The sequence below is a fragment of the Suillus fuscotomentosus genome, assembly GCF_016647785.1.
Source record: "Suillus fuscotomentosus strain FC203 chromosome Unknown F5891scaffold_231, whole genome shotgun sequence".
Classification (NCBI taxonomy): domain Eukaryota; kingdom Fungi; phylum Basidiomycota; class Agaricomycetes; order Boletales; family Suillaceae; genus Suillus; species Suillus fuscotomentosus.
The window spans coordinates 1-16,855 of NW_024539743.1; the positions used below are offsets into that span (position 1 = coordinate 1).

General features: G+C 49.1%; 4 protein-coding genes across 4 annotated transcripts; all 4 read right to left on the reverse strand.

Moving 5' to 3' along the window:
- Positions 1-5,748: 5,748 nt before the first annotated feature.
- Positions 5,749-6,218, reverse strand: F5891DRAFT_890057 (uncharacterized protein; the record flags this gene model as incomplete). The annotated part of the gene is made up of 2 exons (XM_041373274.1): positions 5,749-5,918; positions 5,981-6,218. Coding segments are annotated over 2 exons (408 nt in total), but the record flags the coding sequence as incomplete, so codon positions are not given.
- Positions 6,219-8,276: 2,058 nt separating this feature from the next.
- F5891DRAFT_988558 (uncharacterized protein) lies at positions 8,277-9,439 on the reverse strand (the record flags this gene model as incomplete). Its single annotated transcript, XM_041378017.1, has 3 exons — positions 8,277-9,142; positions 9,190-9,307; positions 9,356-9,439. 3 exons carry the CDS (start codon positions 9,437-9,439, stop codon positions 8,277-8,279), a joined length of 1,068 nt encoding a protein of 355 aa, XP_041216758.1.
- Positions 9,440-14,283: 4,844 nt separating this feature from the next.
- Positions 14,284-15,273, reverse strand: F5891DRAFT_967627 (uncharacterized protein; the record flags this gene model as incomplete). Its single annotated transcript, XM_041376273.1, has 2 exons — positions 14,284-14,687; positions 14,736-15,273. The coding sequence occupies 2 exons, from the start codon at positions 15,271-15,273 to the stop codon at positions 14,284-14,286; spliced, it is 942 nt and encodes a 313-aa protein (XP_041216759.1).
- Positions 15,274-15,388: 115 nt separating this feature from the next.
- F5891DRAFT_1200330 (uncharacterized protein) lies at positions 15,389-16,061 on the reverse strand (the record flags this gene model as incomplete). The annotated part of the gene is made up of 3 exons (XM_041368819.1): positions 15,389-15,557; positions 15,798-15,973; positions 16,023-16,061. The coding sequence occupies 3 exons, from the start codon at positions 16,059-16,061 to the stop codon at positions 15,389-15,391; spliced, it is 384 nt and encodes a 127-aa protein (XP_041216760.1).
- Positions 16,062-16,855: the final 794 nt, after the last annotated feature.

The following is a 16,855-nucleotide window of genomic DNA, read 5'->3' on the forward strand; positions in this document are numbered from 1 at the left end:
GTGGAAGGTATGCGTTGTCTCCAGACTCATTCTGCCCATATTTGTACTGACAATATTAATGTAGGATGAAGCATTCTCTATCTGGGCTGAGTGGGCCTCTTTCTACCCACCAGGGTCCGAGGAAAGAGAGCTATTGAATTCTGTTCGCATGGAGCGGTGGCTAGTGAGCATTGTACATCATGACTACAAGAGACCCGACGCGCTATGGACATTCCTACTGGATGGAGAACTATGACGCGTGTGTTGGCATGTTCTAATTTGTTGGAATAGCTTTGTTTCTGCTAAGTCTGTTTACATAACTGGGGAAAATTACGATTAGCTAATGAAAATTCTGTAAATGAACCCGGCGAACCAGGTCTGAGCAGAAAGTGCGGGATTTGGCCAGTCTGCGTGAGGTCTATACAGACAAGTCACAGACTCTGTGTTAAAGTCTGGGGGACAGGTTTGCCAGCAGTTGTCCGGAAAGTGCCGGGAAGTCTATGTTTGTCTGCCCGCTGTATTATGTCATAATTTAGTGTCAGTCCCCCGCCATCTCGCCATCAGCCTCTCCCGCCATTTCACGTTGCCCGCCGTGCCTACAGACAACATATCATCGACTACAGCTCTACAGCCGCCAAGTATTCCAGGTGCCATCCTGCGGAATGTCATCAATCGGACTCGTCGTTGATTGCACCTACTGAAGTGTGACACAGGGGTGGCTGAAGTGCTGACGGGGTGGTTGATGTAGATGGCAGGGGTGGCTAGCCACTGACGGGGGTAGCTGATAGGATTAGTGTCACAGTGGCTGGCGTAGTGGCGGGAGTGATGATGTCAGACAACCCGGAGCTTGCCGACGAAACACACCCAGACGTGTCCCCCAGACTTTGAGGCGGAGTCTGCGCAGACTTAACACAGACCGGCCATTTCCTACATGCCCTCGGTCTGAGCAGGGCCGGCGTGCCCACGCAGAAGTCCAGAGTGTAACCGGGTTCAAAAGCTCAGTGCCTGTAAAATGCCTGGGCGTTCATCGTTCTACTTTGAGTTCCGCTATAATGCCTCGTTTGATCTCGATGTGGATCCCTAGCTCAATTCCAGGTGCCAGTTCAAGGGTTGAAACAAACTGGTCTTCAAGTGCTGGAGATCAACATGGTGTTCGACTCTCTGGAACGCTCGTACTTCCATATTGGAATCGCCATCAATTCTCTGGCCTTCTGGCAGCGGCGCCCTGGCAACCTTGCAAGTGCAGGATGAGTTCGCGTTTCCAACGATAGTCTGGAGCTCAGCACAAAAAATGCATCTGTTGGAAACATATTAGTAGCTGCCTTGCCCTGAGGGTGCGAATAGGCTGGTTAAAATCTTTGCAACCCTCTCTGTATCGGAGTCACTATTGTCGGTCTTGGTCTCTGGGTTCACTGAGTCCTTGGCTGGTGCAGCTACGGGTGAACGACGATAGCCGACACCATTTGCCGACTTAACCGTTTTCTACCTGGAGTTCAGAACGACAAATGGAACGAAAGTTCACCAAAACATACGAATAGTGGAGTGCCGCCCCCGTCGTTACTTGTTACGGCCTGGGTAGCCTGCTGCAAAATCTCTGAAATCCTCTCTGCATCGCAGTCGCCATATCAGCGGGTCCTACTTGTGAGGTTGCAGCTGTCACGGTTCAGTGGCAGGAATCTTACGCTATGCGCCCACCAACAACGATTATCAATTCCGTCATATATCCCCTTCCTCATCGATTTGTTTATAGACGTACTTCACAGGAATCACCACTCCGTATTTTCAGAGGCACCGCTGAATTAGGTATCCCCTCCAGGGCAAAAGATGGAACGTCAACGCCTGTAATGAGAACAGGCTTGCATCGGCGATACGGACATGGTGTTGGGCTATTCTCTGGACGAAATGTGACCTTGGCAGGTTATTCAACCGATGCTCCCTTGGTCCTACCATGCAGTTAAATCTTTGAATCTGGTCAAAACTTTTAAATTGATATTGCAAGTTGCGGACCGGTCCCACCCTTGGCAGCACTTTCTAGTGCTTCTCACGGTCTGTCAGACCCAGTTTTCCTGTATGACACAACACGTCTCTGAGACATCCCTCTCCCTGGAGGGTCTCCCCCAATTCCTTAAGAGTAATAAGTGTACCCTCGTGGGCCTCATTGGAGGGTTGGCTCCGATTATTGCAGATCACGGTGCTGAACCTCCACTACGTCATCGAGAGTCTCGCCGTGTATCAACATGATTTGGAGCCTCTTGTGCTCCTCTGACGATACATCATACCTTACGCTGTCCCCTCGCCTTTTATATTCCCTATGTTTGTCACTCATACTTATGTTATGTTTTCATCATGTCATTGAGAGTCTCGCCGCTTATCCGAGTCAACATGATTTGGAGCCTCTTATGCTCCTCCGACGATACATCATACCTTATGCTGTCCCCTCGCCTTTTATATTCCCTATGTTTGTCACTCATACTTATGTTATGTTTTCATCACATCATTGAGAGTCTCGCCGCTTATCCGAGTCAACATGATTTGGAGCCCCTTGTGCTTCTCGCACATACGACAATATGTTATGTTTTTCCCCGCCCTTTATTGTATGTTATGTTTTTTTTCTTCCTTTTTGCGTTGTATTTATGTTATGAATGTCACATTTTAATAAAACATATCACATCGCAGTATCGTTATCTTTAAGTTTCATGGCGGTTTCGAACATGTTGTGAAGCAAACAAGAGCGGGCATTGGAGCTGCTATACTGACATTGTCGAAACAAGAGGAAATCGTTAAAACTGCATGGATAGCTACATAAGTACTAGGGTACGAAAGGGACAGGTCAAGTGTAGGATGAGCAAACCACCATAGTAAGTTATCACCGTAAAAAGACGAAGTAAGCATGAGAAGATGAACCAAAATAGCAACCCAACAAACGACAAAAGCACAGGCATATCAAAAGTTGATTATGATGAAGGAGGATGCGGAGGGTTGGTGGGGTCTCGAGTAAATGCTCGTGGGACAGTGTCGTGACGAATGTAGTCCAAAGATGAAGATGCAACATTACGGACATTGTCCGTCCATCTAGAATCCTGGTTATGAGCTCTACCTTGAGGGTACCCACTGTCACGGTATGCTCCTCCACCAAATGCCCGGCGCTCGTCAAGGCCATTGCGTCGAGCATATCGACTTTCATGAGCATAGTCAGGACTGAGCACTGGGCTGTATCGGCTTGGGTATGCACGTTCACGCTCACCGTGAGCATAATGGGACTCTAAGGCCGGGGATGTATCCCGTGTGGTGAACTCGCTGTCAGTGCGAGGCTCACTGGGTCCATAATAGTCGCGAGGTTGCAAACTGGCATAGCGGTGATTGTGAGAGTCACGGTGGTAGAAGACATCACGGGAGTGGAGAGCATCATGCTCAATGATAGGACTTTCATCACGCAGATGAACTTCACGACGGTGCATGGCGTCATGCATGTACCATGGCTCACGGGAATGACTGCGAAAAGGTTGACGAGTGTCATGAAAGGCATCGCGAGGGTCACGACGAGGCTCGTGGGAGTTGCGAAGAGGGCCACCCTCTCGAGGGTCGTTGCGAGGGTCGTTGCGAGGGTCAGGAGTGACCTCCCGATGAGGTTCCTGTAGGTGGCGTGGAGGGTTACCCTTGCGAAGGTCTTGCTGGACACCATCACGAGGATCATGACGTATGGGGAGCTTGTGATGAACTTGGTGTAGGTCATGTGGAGGGTCGTGGGGGTCACGAGAGTCGCGAGCGGCATCGTGAGGATCCTCAATGGGTTTGGTGATCTGAGGCGGTTCCTGCTGGGTTCCTGCTGGCCTGTCATCATGCATTACCTCAGTCAAGCCTTCCTGTAAAGATTCTGCAGAGACATTGACTAAGCCAGGGGAGACGGCACCAGCACTCTCGGTAACCACAACGTCTATCTTCTTGACCTCGTCAATCTTACCCCCGTCAATCTTACCCTCGTCAACTTCAGATTCATCTGACTGGCTGTAGGCCATGCGAAGAACACGCTTCATTTTGCCTTTGGATGCCTTGGCAATTGGGCGCGGTTTGACTGGAGGGTAGATAATCATTAGCTATGTTACGAGAAAAATTTGATTGAACATAGCTTACCCTTGGTCCGCTCATCAGATGGTCCATCCCGAAGTCGTGCTGGCGCCACAGCTATCAGCCTTGAGTCAAATAGAGTCAAGTTAGAATAAAGTGTACTCACTTCCAGGTTCCGGTGATGCCACCACACTAGATGACCCCACTGTCAATGGGGACAGAGGACCACCCTTTGTTGGAGAGATTGTTGAGGTCGGCATGGGAGGTACTTTGCATGGTTTCGTCTGAGCCCGTGTCCCTTTCTTCCCCGCTTTTGAAGCGTCAGTCTTCTCCTCGGATGAAGCTAGCTTCTTCAACGCACGCGACGTGTTTGTGGCCTTTAGTTTCCTCTTTTTCCCGCGCGCTTCTTCATACTCAGTATCCGACTCTTCAACAGCCTTCTCCTCAGTTGAAGTCAGTTCGATAACCTCGCTCTCTGCTGCAGCTGATTCCGGCTTTCGAACAGTTTTGACTTGGCGTGGGTTTGGCGGTACAACAACTTTGAACGGGCGCAAGGGCAGTGGTGCAGGTAGGTCTAATCGTATGGTAGGTTTTCGGAACTTGGGAGCTGCAGGTACTGCCGGGCGATCGTCACCCAAATCATTGTCATCGTCATCATTGGAGGGTCGAAAAGGTGCCTGAGGTGCCTTATCAGTGGCTTTCTTGACTTTCGTAGCTGCACCGCTAGGCTGGAGACGAGCTGGGCCGTGATAGTCAGTATCGCCATTAGCAAATAGTCGTCGAGCGCCATCATGTGACCATTCAGGTGGTGGCGCTATGCCAGTGATGACTGGCCTCTCAGAGGCCATCACGGCCGCTACATATGAGGTTAAAACCTGAAAGTTCATAGTATAACGTAGACGAAACTCACCTCGGTGCACCTTGTCAACTTTGATGACTTGCATAGTTCCTGCCTTCAACCCATCTACGAGCGCTGCAATTTCCTTCTGCGTCAGTGCTCCGATGCCCTTGTTCCTTGAGTTTTCATTGTGAGCTTCACCGGGCAAAAGGCACTTATGGGCTGGATAGCCTCTGATACAGAGGTTGGCATCAGCAAGGGCGCTGGACATGCCCTTCCAGGGAAAATTTTTATCCCAGGCGCACTTGCCCCCCAGTTGGGCTATTCGTAGTTTAGGTCAAATGGATGAAAGGAGTAGCGACGTTCTAACGTACCAACTTGTCTAATAAGTTCGAGTTTGATCCATTTCAAACCGTCATCCCGTCCCTCGGGAGCCTGAGATTGGTCACGATCATGGTTCAGAGTCGAGTTTGGGGTTGAAGGGTCATTGCGGGTGCCATCGTTGAAGGCATCATCCACCGCAGTCAAAGATGTACTATTACTGTTTCAATGTAAGTCATAGCATAAACATAATTTATCTTTACACTTACTACACGTGCGCCTTGAGATGCCCGACGATGGCATCATCGCTCGCGCGACATCGTGTCTCCCAGAACTGTATCTTTAAGTATACATCGGGACGTAGAGCACAAAAAAACTTACCCCTACAGCGCCTGGTGTATTATACGAATGGCCAAGGGAGCCATCCTCGTTGACCACTTTGCCGCAGAGAACGACAGCCGCTTCAAAGCCAAATTTAACAGCGGCAGACTCAAGCTATGATGACGACATGAGGGAATGAAAGAACATCGGGTGAAAAAACATACTATTTGTATCACTCTTCGATAATGTTTTTGGAACCCCTGTCCACGCTGGGCTATCGTTTGAGGCGAAGATCCGAGGAGTGATGCCTCCTCGTGCATTAGCAGGATATCTTGGTAAGAATCAGAATAAACCTCTTTGAATTTATCGTAACATTGAGTCCGCACGGTTGCACCTATAAGAAACATTAACTTCCTGCGCAACAAGTTATAATATGACACCTACTAGGCGTGCCACCTCCAGCGGGAGCTTCTCTGCCGATGCGCGCAAGCTCCGTCTGGACATGCTCTTTGAAGTAGTTGGCATATAGGTTCCAATAATTAGTGCCGTTTACGGTGCGTCCACGACTCTTCAGGAACAAGTTGATTAATTGAGAAGTAGGGAGCGTGGTGGATGCAGATAGTTCGAGAAAGCACCGCTCTACTGCAGCAAACCCGGCTTCTAGTGCTGCATTCAACTCTGCAGACCTGCGTCCAGTAACCGTAAGTCCTTCTTGATGGGTCACCGGCTCGTGCTCCTCGGGAAAGCGTTCATGAGAGGCAGAAGGATAGCCTTCTAAGTCCATCTGCGAACTAGAACCGCTCAGCAAAGTACCAATAGTATTTGTCGAGGTGGTGGTGTTGGTCTGGCTGCCACCATCCTTGAATGGTGTTGGTGGAATGACGTTTGTGGTTGGGAGGGGAAGCGGATGATCATGAGATGATGACGACGATGGAACTGGCTGAAGGATGAACGGTGAGGCTTCGCCAGAAAAATCCTCCGTAAAGCCAGAAGGGTATTGGCCTGTAGCATGAGGATCTAGTGAGCATGCACGAGAAGCCATTGGTTGACCCGACGAACTCGCAGGAAAAGTGTAACTTGGTGGAGGTGCTAGGCGCTCCATGCCCTGTGCGGTGAGGTGATTTTGCGATCCTCCAGCTAAAAAAGACTCAGACCCCATCATGCTAAAAGCGTCAGAGTTAGAGTCTATCCACGCGCGTTGCTGGTCCATGGAACCAAAAAAAACATCCTGGAGCTGTGCAGGGGCCGCTGGGGCAGGAAATGGTGAGGCATGGCGACTACTAGCCGCGTGGACCATTGGCGATGACGTTTCGCTTGTTAAAGTGCCACCTGGCACCACATGAGGTAGGTCTGGTGCACCAGGGAGCGCAGATATGGGATCTTGAGTTCCCATAGTGCGGTTTTGATAGGCCTGGCGGCGGCTAGATGCACCTTTGACAAGGCCGACGTCCCGCGCTGTAGCTTTGAGCTTACTCCTGAGTCGCGAGGGAGTCAGCTCAACAGGGGGCATTGCGCATCGACGGCCGCCGCCGAACTGCTCTTGCATGTAATCGAAGGTATCGGGGGATAGACCCATGTAGCTCGGGTGAGGAGACGACAGGTCATCTGGGATGTTTTGGGTCATGTCTACAGTATGTAGTCAATGACAGAATAAATATGTGAGAGGGCGCCGACTTACTTGTACAATATTTGCGCAAGATATTGCAGAGTGAATCAGATAGGAAATCGGAAGGGGCACGAACAAAAAAGAGCAGCGCTCTGATACTTATGAGGCTGATTTGAGCTGATGCGGACTAAACAAGTTAGAATGGTATAATAGCACGGAATTAACAAACGTAAGACATTGAAATTTGTTCGGATAGGTAACCAAGGCCGACAGGTTCATGAGGGTGCGAGTGAGGCTCTAGTGAGGCTCTAGCGAGGCTCTCATGAGTTCGACAGGCTAACAAGAGGGTTCAGAATGAAGTGAATGAGAATAACATTATACATGATGCCAAATGACTCACTTTGCAATCAAATATTCGAGCTGGCGGTTCCGTTGAAATGGGTTCGATCGTGTTGTTCAGAACCAGTGAAGCTAGTGTTATTCTGTGAGTACATTAAGAAGTGAAAGCAGGAGACTTACCGGCAGATACCCAACCAAGACAGACAAGTTCATGAGAGTGTGAGTGAGGGTCTCAGGAGGCGCGAGAGGCTAACGAGAGGGTTCAGAACCAAGCAAATACAGATAACGTTGAGCATAAGGGTGATGCGAATATACATAATATCGAACAATGAGTGAAATCATGTCGTTCAGAACCAGTGAAATTAGTGGGATTCTGTGAGTAAGTTAAGGAGTGATGAGGCAGGAAACTCACCGGCAGGCACTCCTATATTTGCAGGATCCCATCATGATGATCACGACTCGAGTACGAGATTCCTGAATCCTGAATTTCGGATGTTAACTCCTGGAGCGATAACAACTAATAGTAAGTGTGACCCAAGACACCGGGAACTGCACAGGCATCAGCGATCAAGCGTGGATAAGCGCTCAGGATGGTTGTATGTAGAAGCAGCGAGATATCAAATATGCCGAGTGGAGGTCCAAGAGGCTACAGAAAGGCCGCGAAATGAATATCATCTTGCGGCTAAAAATAACATTGACGAAACCGTGGGTCTACTTCTGTTGCCACGTCAGAAATTAAAGTACGAATTCGAAAAGATTTATTGTACTAACATGCTATCTACATCATTTGAAAACATTAATATTCGATTATTTGCTGTTATACCGTCTGAGACGCTTGGCAGGCCGATGATCGCTCTCACTAGCATCTGACTCCTCATCTAGAGTCTCATCATCAACATATTCAGAAGAAGATGCAGACCGCTCGACGGCAGCGATTGGTGGGATGAGATCCGTGGTGTGAGCGATGGACGGTGTTATTGCTTTGGAGGCCGCTCTAGAGGCTGGCCAGGGTGGCAGGCGTGATATGGTGTGAGTGGTGGATGGTGGTATTACTTTGGAGACTGCCCTAGAAGCTGGCCGGGGTGGCGGGCGGGATATCTCTACAAAGACCTGAACATGACGATGAGTAGGTGATGTGGCAGGACGAGCAGCACATGTAGAAGGACGAGCAGCACGTGTAGAAGGACGAGCGGGAGGTGTAGAAGGACGAGCAGGAGGTGTAGAAGGACGAGCGGGAGGTGTAGAAGTACGAGTGGGTGGTGTAGAAGTGGGAGGTGTAGAAGGGGGAGAGGCAAGACGGCGAGGACCCTTGCAATCAATGTCACCATTAGCAAACGCACGTCGCCCGCGGGAGTAGATCGATCGATGTGAGGGTGCTTCTCCAATAATAACTGGGTCCGTAGACATCATAAGGCGTGTGCGAGCAGCATCATTCGTCACGGCTCGAATGGTGAGGGTGCCCATCTTGAGCGCATTGACAAGATTGATACGATGAGGAAGGGTCAGATCATGGACGCCTTTGCTCCGAGAGAGCGTAGGTCGAGTCTCGCCGGGCATCAAAGTCTCGTTAGGGTAGTTGACGAGGCAACATCCGAGCCGAGCTAGCTCCTTGGGCAGGGTTTTCCAAGGGAATTCGGTTTGGGTACGCCCACGCAGGGTACCACCGACAGATGCTGAAATAGAGTCAAGATCAGTGAAAAAAGGACGCAACAAACCTTACCAACAAGCGCCGTTAGGCCACCCATGATACAAGGAATCCCGTCGAGGGTCTTCCATCCGGCATCGACTTGGATACTACTAACTTCTGGGTCCCCTGTCATCACAGCCGTGTCCACAAGCTAGAAGCGATCAGTAGAATCCACATATGAAACTGACTAAGGACTTACGAGGCGAGTGATAGTAAAGGAATGCGCGTCTGTCTGCGTGGCAACGTCAACAAAGTGCGAGGACTGGGATATGGTTGCGGTCATTCTGCAACGGGATACAGACAAGGTGCAATGTAGATACAGTTGATCGATAACGTGAAAAAGAGGCCATGGAAAATTTTGGAATGCTAAGTTCGGAGAAGCCTCCTTCAATTTGGGTAGCGCCAAAAAGCTACGACTTACCAAAAGTGTTAAATGAACGCGGGTTAGTAGGCCCAAGAGGGTTAAGTGTTTTGCCCAGGTTCATAGAGGCTACTGGGAGGCCTTCTTGAGGCTATTGGGAGGCCTTCTTGAGGCTCCTGTGGGGTGGTAATGGGATTCACTGTGGAAACGAGGTTAGAAACCGCATGAAGCAACATGACTAAAGAGGACACATTGGAGCTCCACCTTTCGACACCGTTCGCCACCCGGCACACCAAAGGCAGTGACTGTTACTAAGCGAGTATGGTGGAACTACATGCACAAAAGGTTGCAGCAGATGCAAAAATCGCAGGATGGTATAGTGAGGATGCTATAGCAGCATCGGTCTATTTGGTTTGGTTGAACTTTCGACATTTGTCATACTGTGACAACACATTACATAATATGAAATATACTAACTAGTATGGCTCAGAGGACTTTCTCCGAGTCACCGGGAGTGATTGGTGAGCCAATGAGATTGAAAATACAAATCGCACTGAATTTAAAAGACAAATGGACAGGGATTGACTGCCAGCCAAGCTGTCTGGACTGGTGTCGTCGACTTCCACAGTACGCCCGATCATGCTAATGCAAAAATAAAGGCCAGAACTTCGTGTTTGATGGCTGTATTGCGTTCTGATGGGTAACAGCCTACTAACAGGATAACATCGCAATATGAACTTAAGATCAAGTTTGGTCTTCACACAGTTTAAACCATTTGCCCACTTGCCTGGTCTCTATGGGTCGCAAAGCTAAGTACTTCACATTTGAAGAGAAATCGGCAGCTGCACGGCGACATAAAGCATCATATGCTCGGTCAGAACAGTCAGTATTTTGCAATCATTTGTTTTTGTTAATCATATGTCTTACAGAGGTAAAATTGTTCGACAAGCTCAGAATGCTCGTGCATATGCCAAACGTCATGGTCGACGTGGGCCTCATATCATATCTGGGGATCTGCATGATCCTCGAACGTCTTCACTAATCCGATGCTCAACCTTCTCTCTTCCCGATTCCTATCTTTTTCATCAATCTCTCGCCGGATCCAACTTGATTGATCAATCCGATCTCTTGCAGTGGGACAAAGCCCCTCCTTACAACTCTCCAGCTCCACCTGACTCACCAGAGGAAGACCGTTTCACGCAAAACCTCTTGGATGTGATGCATGGCCGTCACTTGCGCGCAGAAAGGGAATCACATACCCACCGTACAGCCATGTATAGCATGGGTGAAATCTCCAAGATTCTGAAGGAGATCCGAGAAGTGCGTCAGCGGTTAGTTACAGGTTGGGATGAGCTTCATGCTCGTGTCAGCAATTTGCAGGCATGCACAAGACACAAGGTCATGGCCGAATGCTATCGCCAATGGGTAGCGCGAAGGATATTGAATTATCAGAGGGAGGACGATATACTGATTACTGGGAAGAATCCATATATGTAGACCTTGTACTACTGTAACTCGAGAGAGCTGGTAATGCAAGAACCATAGTCCGCATATAGCGTCGCAGATTGTCCATGTCCCGCTCATGTAGGCCTGTTATGTGGCTGCCACGTACAACGGCGAATATTGCAGCCAATACCCATAGGCCACAATCAAAGTCATTATTCTGAAGACGTTTGATCTAAATAATACATCATGTCAGATTAGTTAAGAAAGCCAAGCATGCAACTCACATTTAACGGTCGAGCCACCCACCCTTCGAGATCAATATGAACATGATGGCCGTGTTGACGCGCAATTGCAATGAACCGAGCAATCAATCTTATTATATGCTTTCATATCAGGTGCCAATCAATCAGATGAAAAGGATACTTTAAAATTAAACTCACTTTGACGTCACTTTGCCAAGGCGTCCTATCACCCATGCTATCAAAAAGGTAAAGTTCTTTGGTCGACAACTGGATGATGCACATCACCCAGTGTCCAATGCCTGACGGACGATGAATTGGAAGAACCCAGATATCTTTTTCCCAATAACGAATCCACGATGTGTGGCGCCAGATGATATCGTCTGGGGCATTATAACGAATGCGGGGAAGATCATGAGTGGAGAGCATCGCGCACCGTGTAGCGGAAGTGTTCAGCTGAGAGTACCACAAGAGAATGGCGCAATTATTGATACATATATCATTGAGGCGTGCAGTAGGAGAACTGAGTATACCAATGTCTTTCGGCTCAAACAGTAGACGAGGGATTCCATCGTGCGAAGGTCGTATTCGTGCAAAATTTTTAGCAGGGTCAAGGACATCTGGCTCTTGCAATGGGACGCAGAAGTCATCCACAAGGAGATTCTATGACATGTCAGCGTCAATTCCTAACAATAAAGATAAACGTACATCAGGAAGGTTCCAGCAAATCACGGCATTAACTTCGCGCCCATAATTTGTTGAGTCATCGTCATCTAACTCCAATGCCCCCATCTCACCCTCCAGGACATCGGCAAGTGCTGCTTTTTCAGAATCGACTTGGGGGCAATGGTCAGGATCAATGATAGGGAGTTCATCACCACCCTCAGAATCAGGCACTACCAGCGTGCTAGCATTAATCCAGTGAAACATCATGTTTGGCGAGCCTCCTGAGAGGGTGGTCGCAATGGCCACTGCCTTGCTGACTTCGTTAGTGAACCGTACTGAAGAAGCTAAGCAATTTGACCATCGTGTTTGAAGGCGAATAAAATTGGCATGCCGTTGCTGCAATGGAACAGCGAAAGGCTCACCTAAGGATGGGTGAGAAATGGAAGTTGAGAAGATAATTAACTCACTCTTCGGCGACCGAAGGGCAAGTTCAAGCGCCGCCAACTCATTTCCAAAGAAGCGGCACAAGTTATCGGCCTCAACGCCCAGCCGAACCTGCTCCTCTCGACACCGGTCACGCTTCAGCAGTGCACGAATACCATCTCTTATGGATGTGTCGTCTAACCATCGTGGAACCTCTCCAAGAGATGGCGTAATCCATACATCCTCCATCAGTCCTGGGTCAGAACGTAGTTCCGCAAGTTTGGTGGGAAGGGGTGAGGGCAGTGGAATCCCCCAGGATGTATCATACAACGAATCAAGCCGCTCGCAGTAGGAGTTGAATCTCCTGATAGCGGTCATTAGTGCAGGCTGACGCTTTGAAATTGCTTTGCGTGTCTGTTGATGCAGCTTGGTGCCTGGAAGAATCTGATTAATCATTGACTAACAAAAGAGCACGATCTTACCTAACGCTTGCTGGACGCCACCTACTGCTCGATCAAGTTTATCCCACTCAAAGAAACTTGCAATTGCACGTTTACGAACGTTCATCTTGAGATCGCGTGCCAATAGAAGGATGCGAACAAATTCGAGATTGATGCCATGAAGCTCAGGGAACCTGTCATGAACGTTCAATGAAGAGTAAAGAGCCTCGACCTTGTTCATCAGGCGATCGTGTCCCCTCTCTAGACTTTCGAGAGCCTCTAGAGTATCATCTGAAGCCATATCTTTCTCCAACATCGTCCTGGCAGTTTGCAATGCTTTGTCTGAGGTGTCCAGATCTGCCTGGAGAGCTAGGACAGTGTCCAACTCCTTCTTGAGGCGGGCGGGTGCATCTTGCGATATCATTGAGTAATAGTCACGCCATTAAAAATGTATAAAACCTACGAGCACGGATAGATAACTGAGAATGCCTTTGCTGCAACCACTCGGACTGCAATTCTTCAATGGGAACCCCACATCGATCTAGCGCGTCTTGGGCTGCCGAACCTTGTTCCTTGATGCCCCGTCTGAGGCGTCGTTTGATCCAGTCACCAAGGTCAATTCGCATCTCTGAAGCTATAGCCACTGCTTGCCGATCGATTAGCCATAAACGGCGTTGGCGCTAAGCAGTGTTTTAAATGAATTAGTTCATAATGGAAATAATAGAGTACATACACTAGAAGTGCGCTCAACACCTATCAGTCGAACTAAGCGAGACCAAAGGCGTTCGGTCCCTTCGCCATCGGATAAGCCAAGACCCACACATATTCGTGGATTATATACGAGCTGGCAAGCCCACTCATGCCCATATGCGTGCATTGCAGTGGTTGCAAATCGAAGGCGTGAGGTGATACTTATGGGAAGAATGTCATACTGTAAATAGTGTAAGCAAGTAGTTCCGGCCAGGATCATAACGTACCTTGGAGAGTGTTCGTGCCAAAACACAGCCGATATCGTAAAGAGCTACGACAGTAGCTTCAGGCGGAAGAAATGAAAAGAAGTGGTGAAGTAAAGCTACTGAATACTTCTGCTGTTCTCCAGGTGAGTCTATATTGGCAAAAAATAATGGGATGTCATGACGACAGATAAGGGCCATGATTCCAGTGTCATCAAAGCTATCCATAGCGGCTTTCTGTTTTTTGCCATCAGCAGCCTCGTAAGCATTCTCGCATTGGTCAACGGCTTCGTTGGGGACGAGGGGCACGTGAGACTTCACAGGTCGCTTACGTTGAGTGTCGATATGGCGCCCAATTGCGTCAACAAAGCTTTTGGGCAGAAAATAGGTTGGGTCATAGAAATTTGGACAGTCTCCAGCAGCACGTCGATGACGGTGATGGAAATTACCGTCCATTGCAACGTGGATGTCACCTCCTTCATCTGTGGATCTACCATGGAGTATACCTGCAAAGCAAGCAGGACACCGTTGCACTAGAAGGGGTGCGCATTGAGTGAGTGAAGGCGAATTTGGGACTCGAGAGGACACTTGAAACTTTGCTATATGATCACGATGTTGTTGAACGACCATCTCAACTTGGCGCTCAACTTCAACTTGCAGGATGTCATACCATTGGACGGCATAGCCGAGGCCTCGGCGGAAGGGGTCCTGTATAACTTCGCCCTGAAACACTGATGAATCAGTAGTGATATAAGTATGTAACTGATTGTTACCTGGGCATCAGTCATCTGGTAACCCCGCCGGGAATAATGATTTTTGAGCGCTGATGCGAGTGCGTTAATCGCGTCACATGAGCGCTCAAACAACGCGCGGTAGAATGAAAGCAAGTCAACAGACACAGCCATCCGAGGCTGTGAAGGCGCGGTTGGGAATAGACCATGGTGGACGAGGACCTGCTGGAGAGTCGAGCAGGTACAACTTAGTACATCTATAGATGTAAAGCCTAAATAAATGTCAGCAAAAATTTGAACACTGCAAGATATGGGCTGACGATCGAAAAATAAACACATCATTGTTGTCCGTTTCGGTGTACACGAAGGCTCCCCACATGCAGATATGACTGGATGTATAGTTTCCAGTGCTTTGCCCTGTGTTCGTCCAAAGTACCGGAGTACCGGATCAACAAGGGTTGGTATGAGTGCAATCCAGTTTTTATACAGTGAATTAGTGGGTTGGTCTGGTATGATCCGCCGTTTGACAGACGTTACTGAGATCTCCAGAGATGGTTGTTCATCCACGTCTTCAGAGTGGAATTCAACAAGATTGTCAGCATCCATGTGTTCCATAATCACAGTATCAGGTGGTGCAGCTTGAACAGATAACTGCAGGTGTGGTTCCTCATGTTGCGACTTCATAAGTCGCTCCATTGCATCTAAAAGTCGGCGGCGCTTCATCTCTGCGCCAGGCAGCTCAACATATGTTTGGGTTTTCCGTTTGTCTCGAGCTTTCCTTGGGCTCACAAAGTGAGAGCCTAGGCCAGAAGATGCAAGTTGAGCTTTGCGAGTGCGACGAGGCGTCGAGGAAGACATGGTGAGGGAAAGAGAAGAACTTACAGTGTGAAACAGGGAGGAGCAAGGCTCCCAAGCTCGATGCATTGGAGCCATGGGAGAGGCTGGAGGATTTTCTGGAGGGGTACGAGAGGTTTTATGGAGGATCAGGAGGGTTTTCTGGATGCATGCGAGGGTTTCCTGGAGGCACGCGAGGGTTTCCTGGAGGCACGCGAGGGTTTCCTGGAGGCACGCGAGGGTTTCCTGGAGGCACGCGAGGGTTTCCTGGATGCACGTGAGGGTTCCCTGGAGGTGCGCAGTGCATGCTAGGAGGATGTATTATTAATAGAGTGCCGTTTGAGCCAGACATGAGCTTGCGAACAACCAGCTGGCACAAACAAATGCTTACTAAACGAGCCAAACGCGTTCTCTGGATGCACATCTTCATTTGCGTGTCCTCATCTTTTCTCAAAGTGAGAGCCTAGGCCAAACAATGCAAGTTGAGCTTTCCGAGTGCGACGAGGTGTCGAGGAAGACATGGTGAGGGAAAGAAGAGAAGAACTTACAGTGCGAAACGGGGAGGAGTAAGGCTCCCAAGCTCGGTGCATTGGAGCCACGGGAGAGGCTGGAGGGTTTTCTGGAGGGGTACGAGAGGTTCTCTGGGAGGATCGGGAGGGTTTTCTGGAGGGTGCGAGGGTTTTCTGGAGGTGCGCGAGGGTTTCCTGGAGGTGCGCGGTGCACGCTAGGAGGATGTGTTATTAATAGATGGCGGGAGGGTGGGTCTCACAGACTACTTTCCCACAACATAGAAACCGGGTCTGAAAGACCATTATTGGTTCCGAAAAGTAATGCCTGAGGTGACCGGTCCCGGTGTTGTGACGAATCGGTTTTCTACGGTGCGTTGTGGCGCATACCGTTGAAGTAACTCATTGGAGCAAGAAGCTTCGACTCATTACCCAAAAACACACACACTAGAGCTATCTCGACTATTAGGTGGCCGACTTATTCAATGGACGCCAGCGCATTGCCAGCACGGCCCTCTTCACAATGCATTGTTTAAATCCGTGGTAACTGCACGCTTGACATTCCTGCGAGCCATTGTCATTCTGCATAACTGCCCGGAAACCGCCATGTCTGCCTCCACAGGCTACTACCCAGAGGACGAGGAGAAATCTATCGCCAGGCTCGAAGATGCTCGAGATGTGTATGCGATCGAGGCAGCGCCAGATCGCGTGATCGTAAAGCGTTTTGGTAGATTAGGACCTTTTCTATCGAGACTCTTTGCAAGCGGTATCGAGGCCCGTGGAGTAGAGCGTGTGCCAGAAAACCAGCGAGAATCAAAAAATGCCTGGAATAAGTACGTATTCAAGTTCCACCGTATACTTGATCTGAGCCCAGTGTAGCATTCTAATGTGGTGGTCAGTCTGCATCACACGACCGATATTCGTACTTGTACTTGACCTTTTTGTAGGTCCGTTAACACAGTGTTTGATATAATTCCCATTGGCGTGCTTGCACAGTCCACCTTTACTTTGAGTTTCGGGTAGGTCACTCGGCCGGGCACGGTGTCGCAACCACACTTATTCTCCTAAGTAATGCTGTAGCTACTATCCTCTGCTTTGGC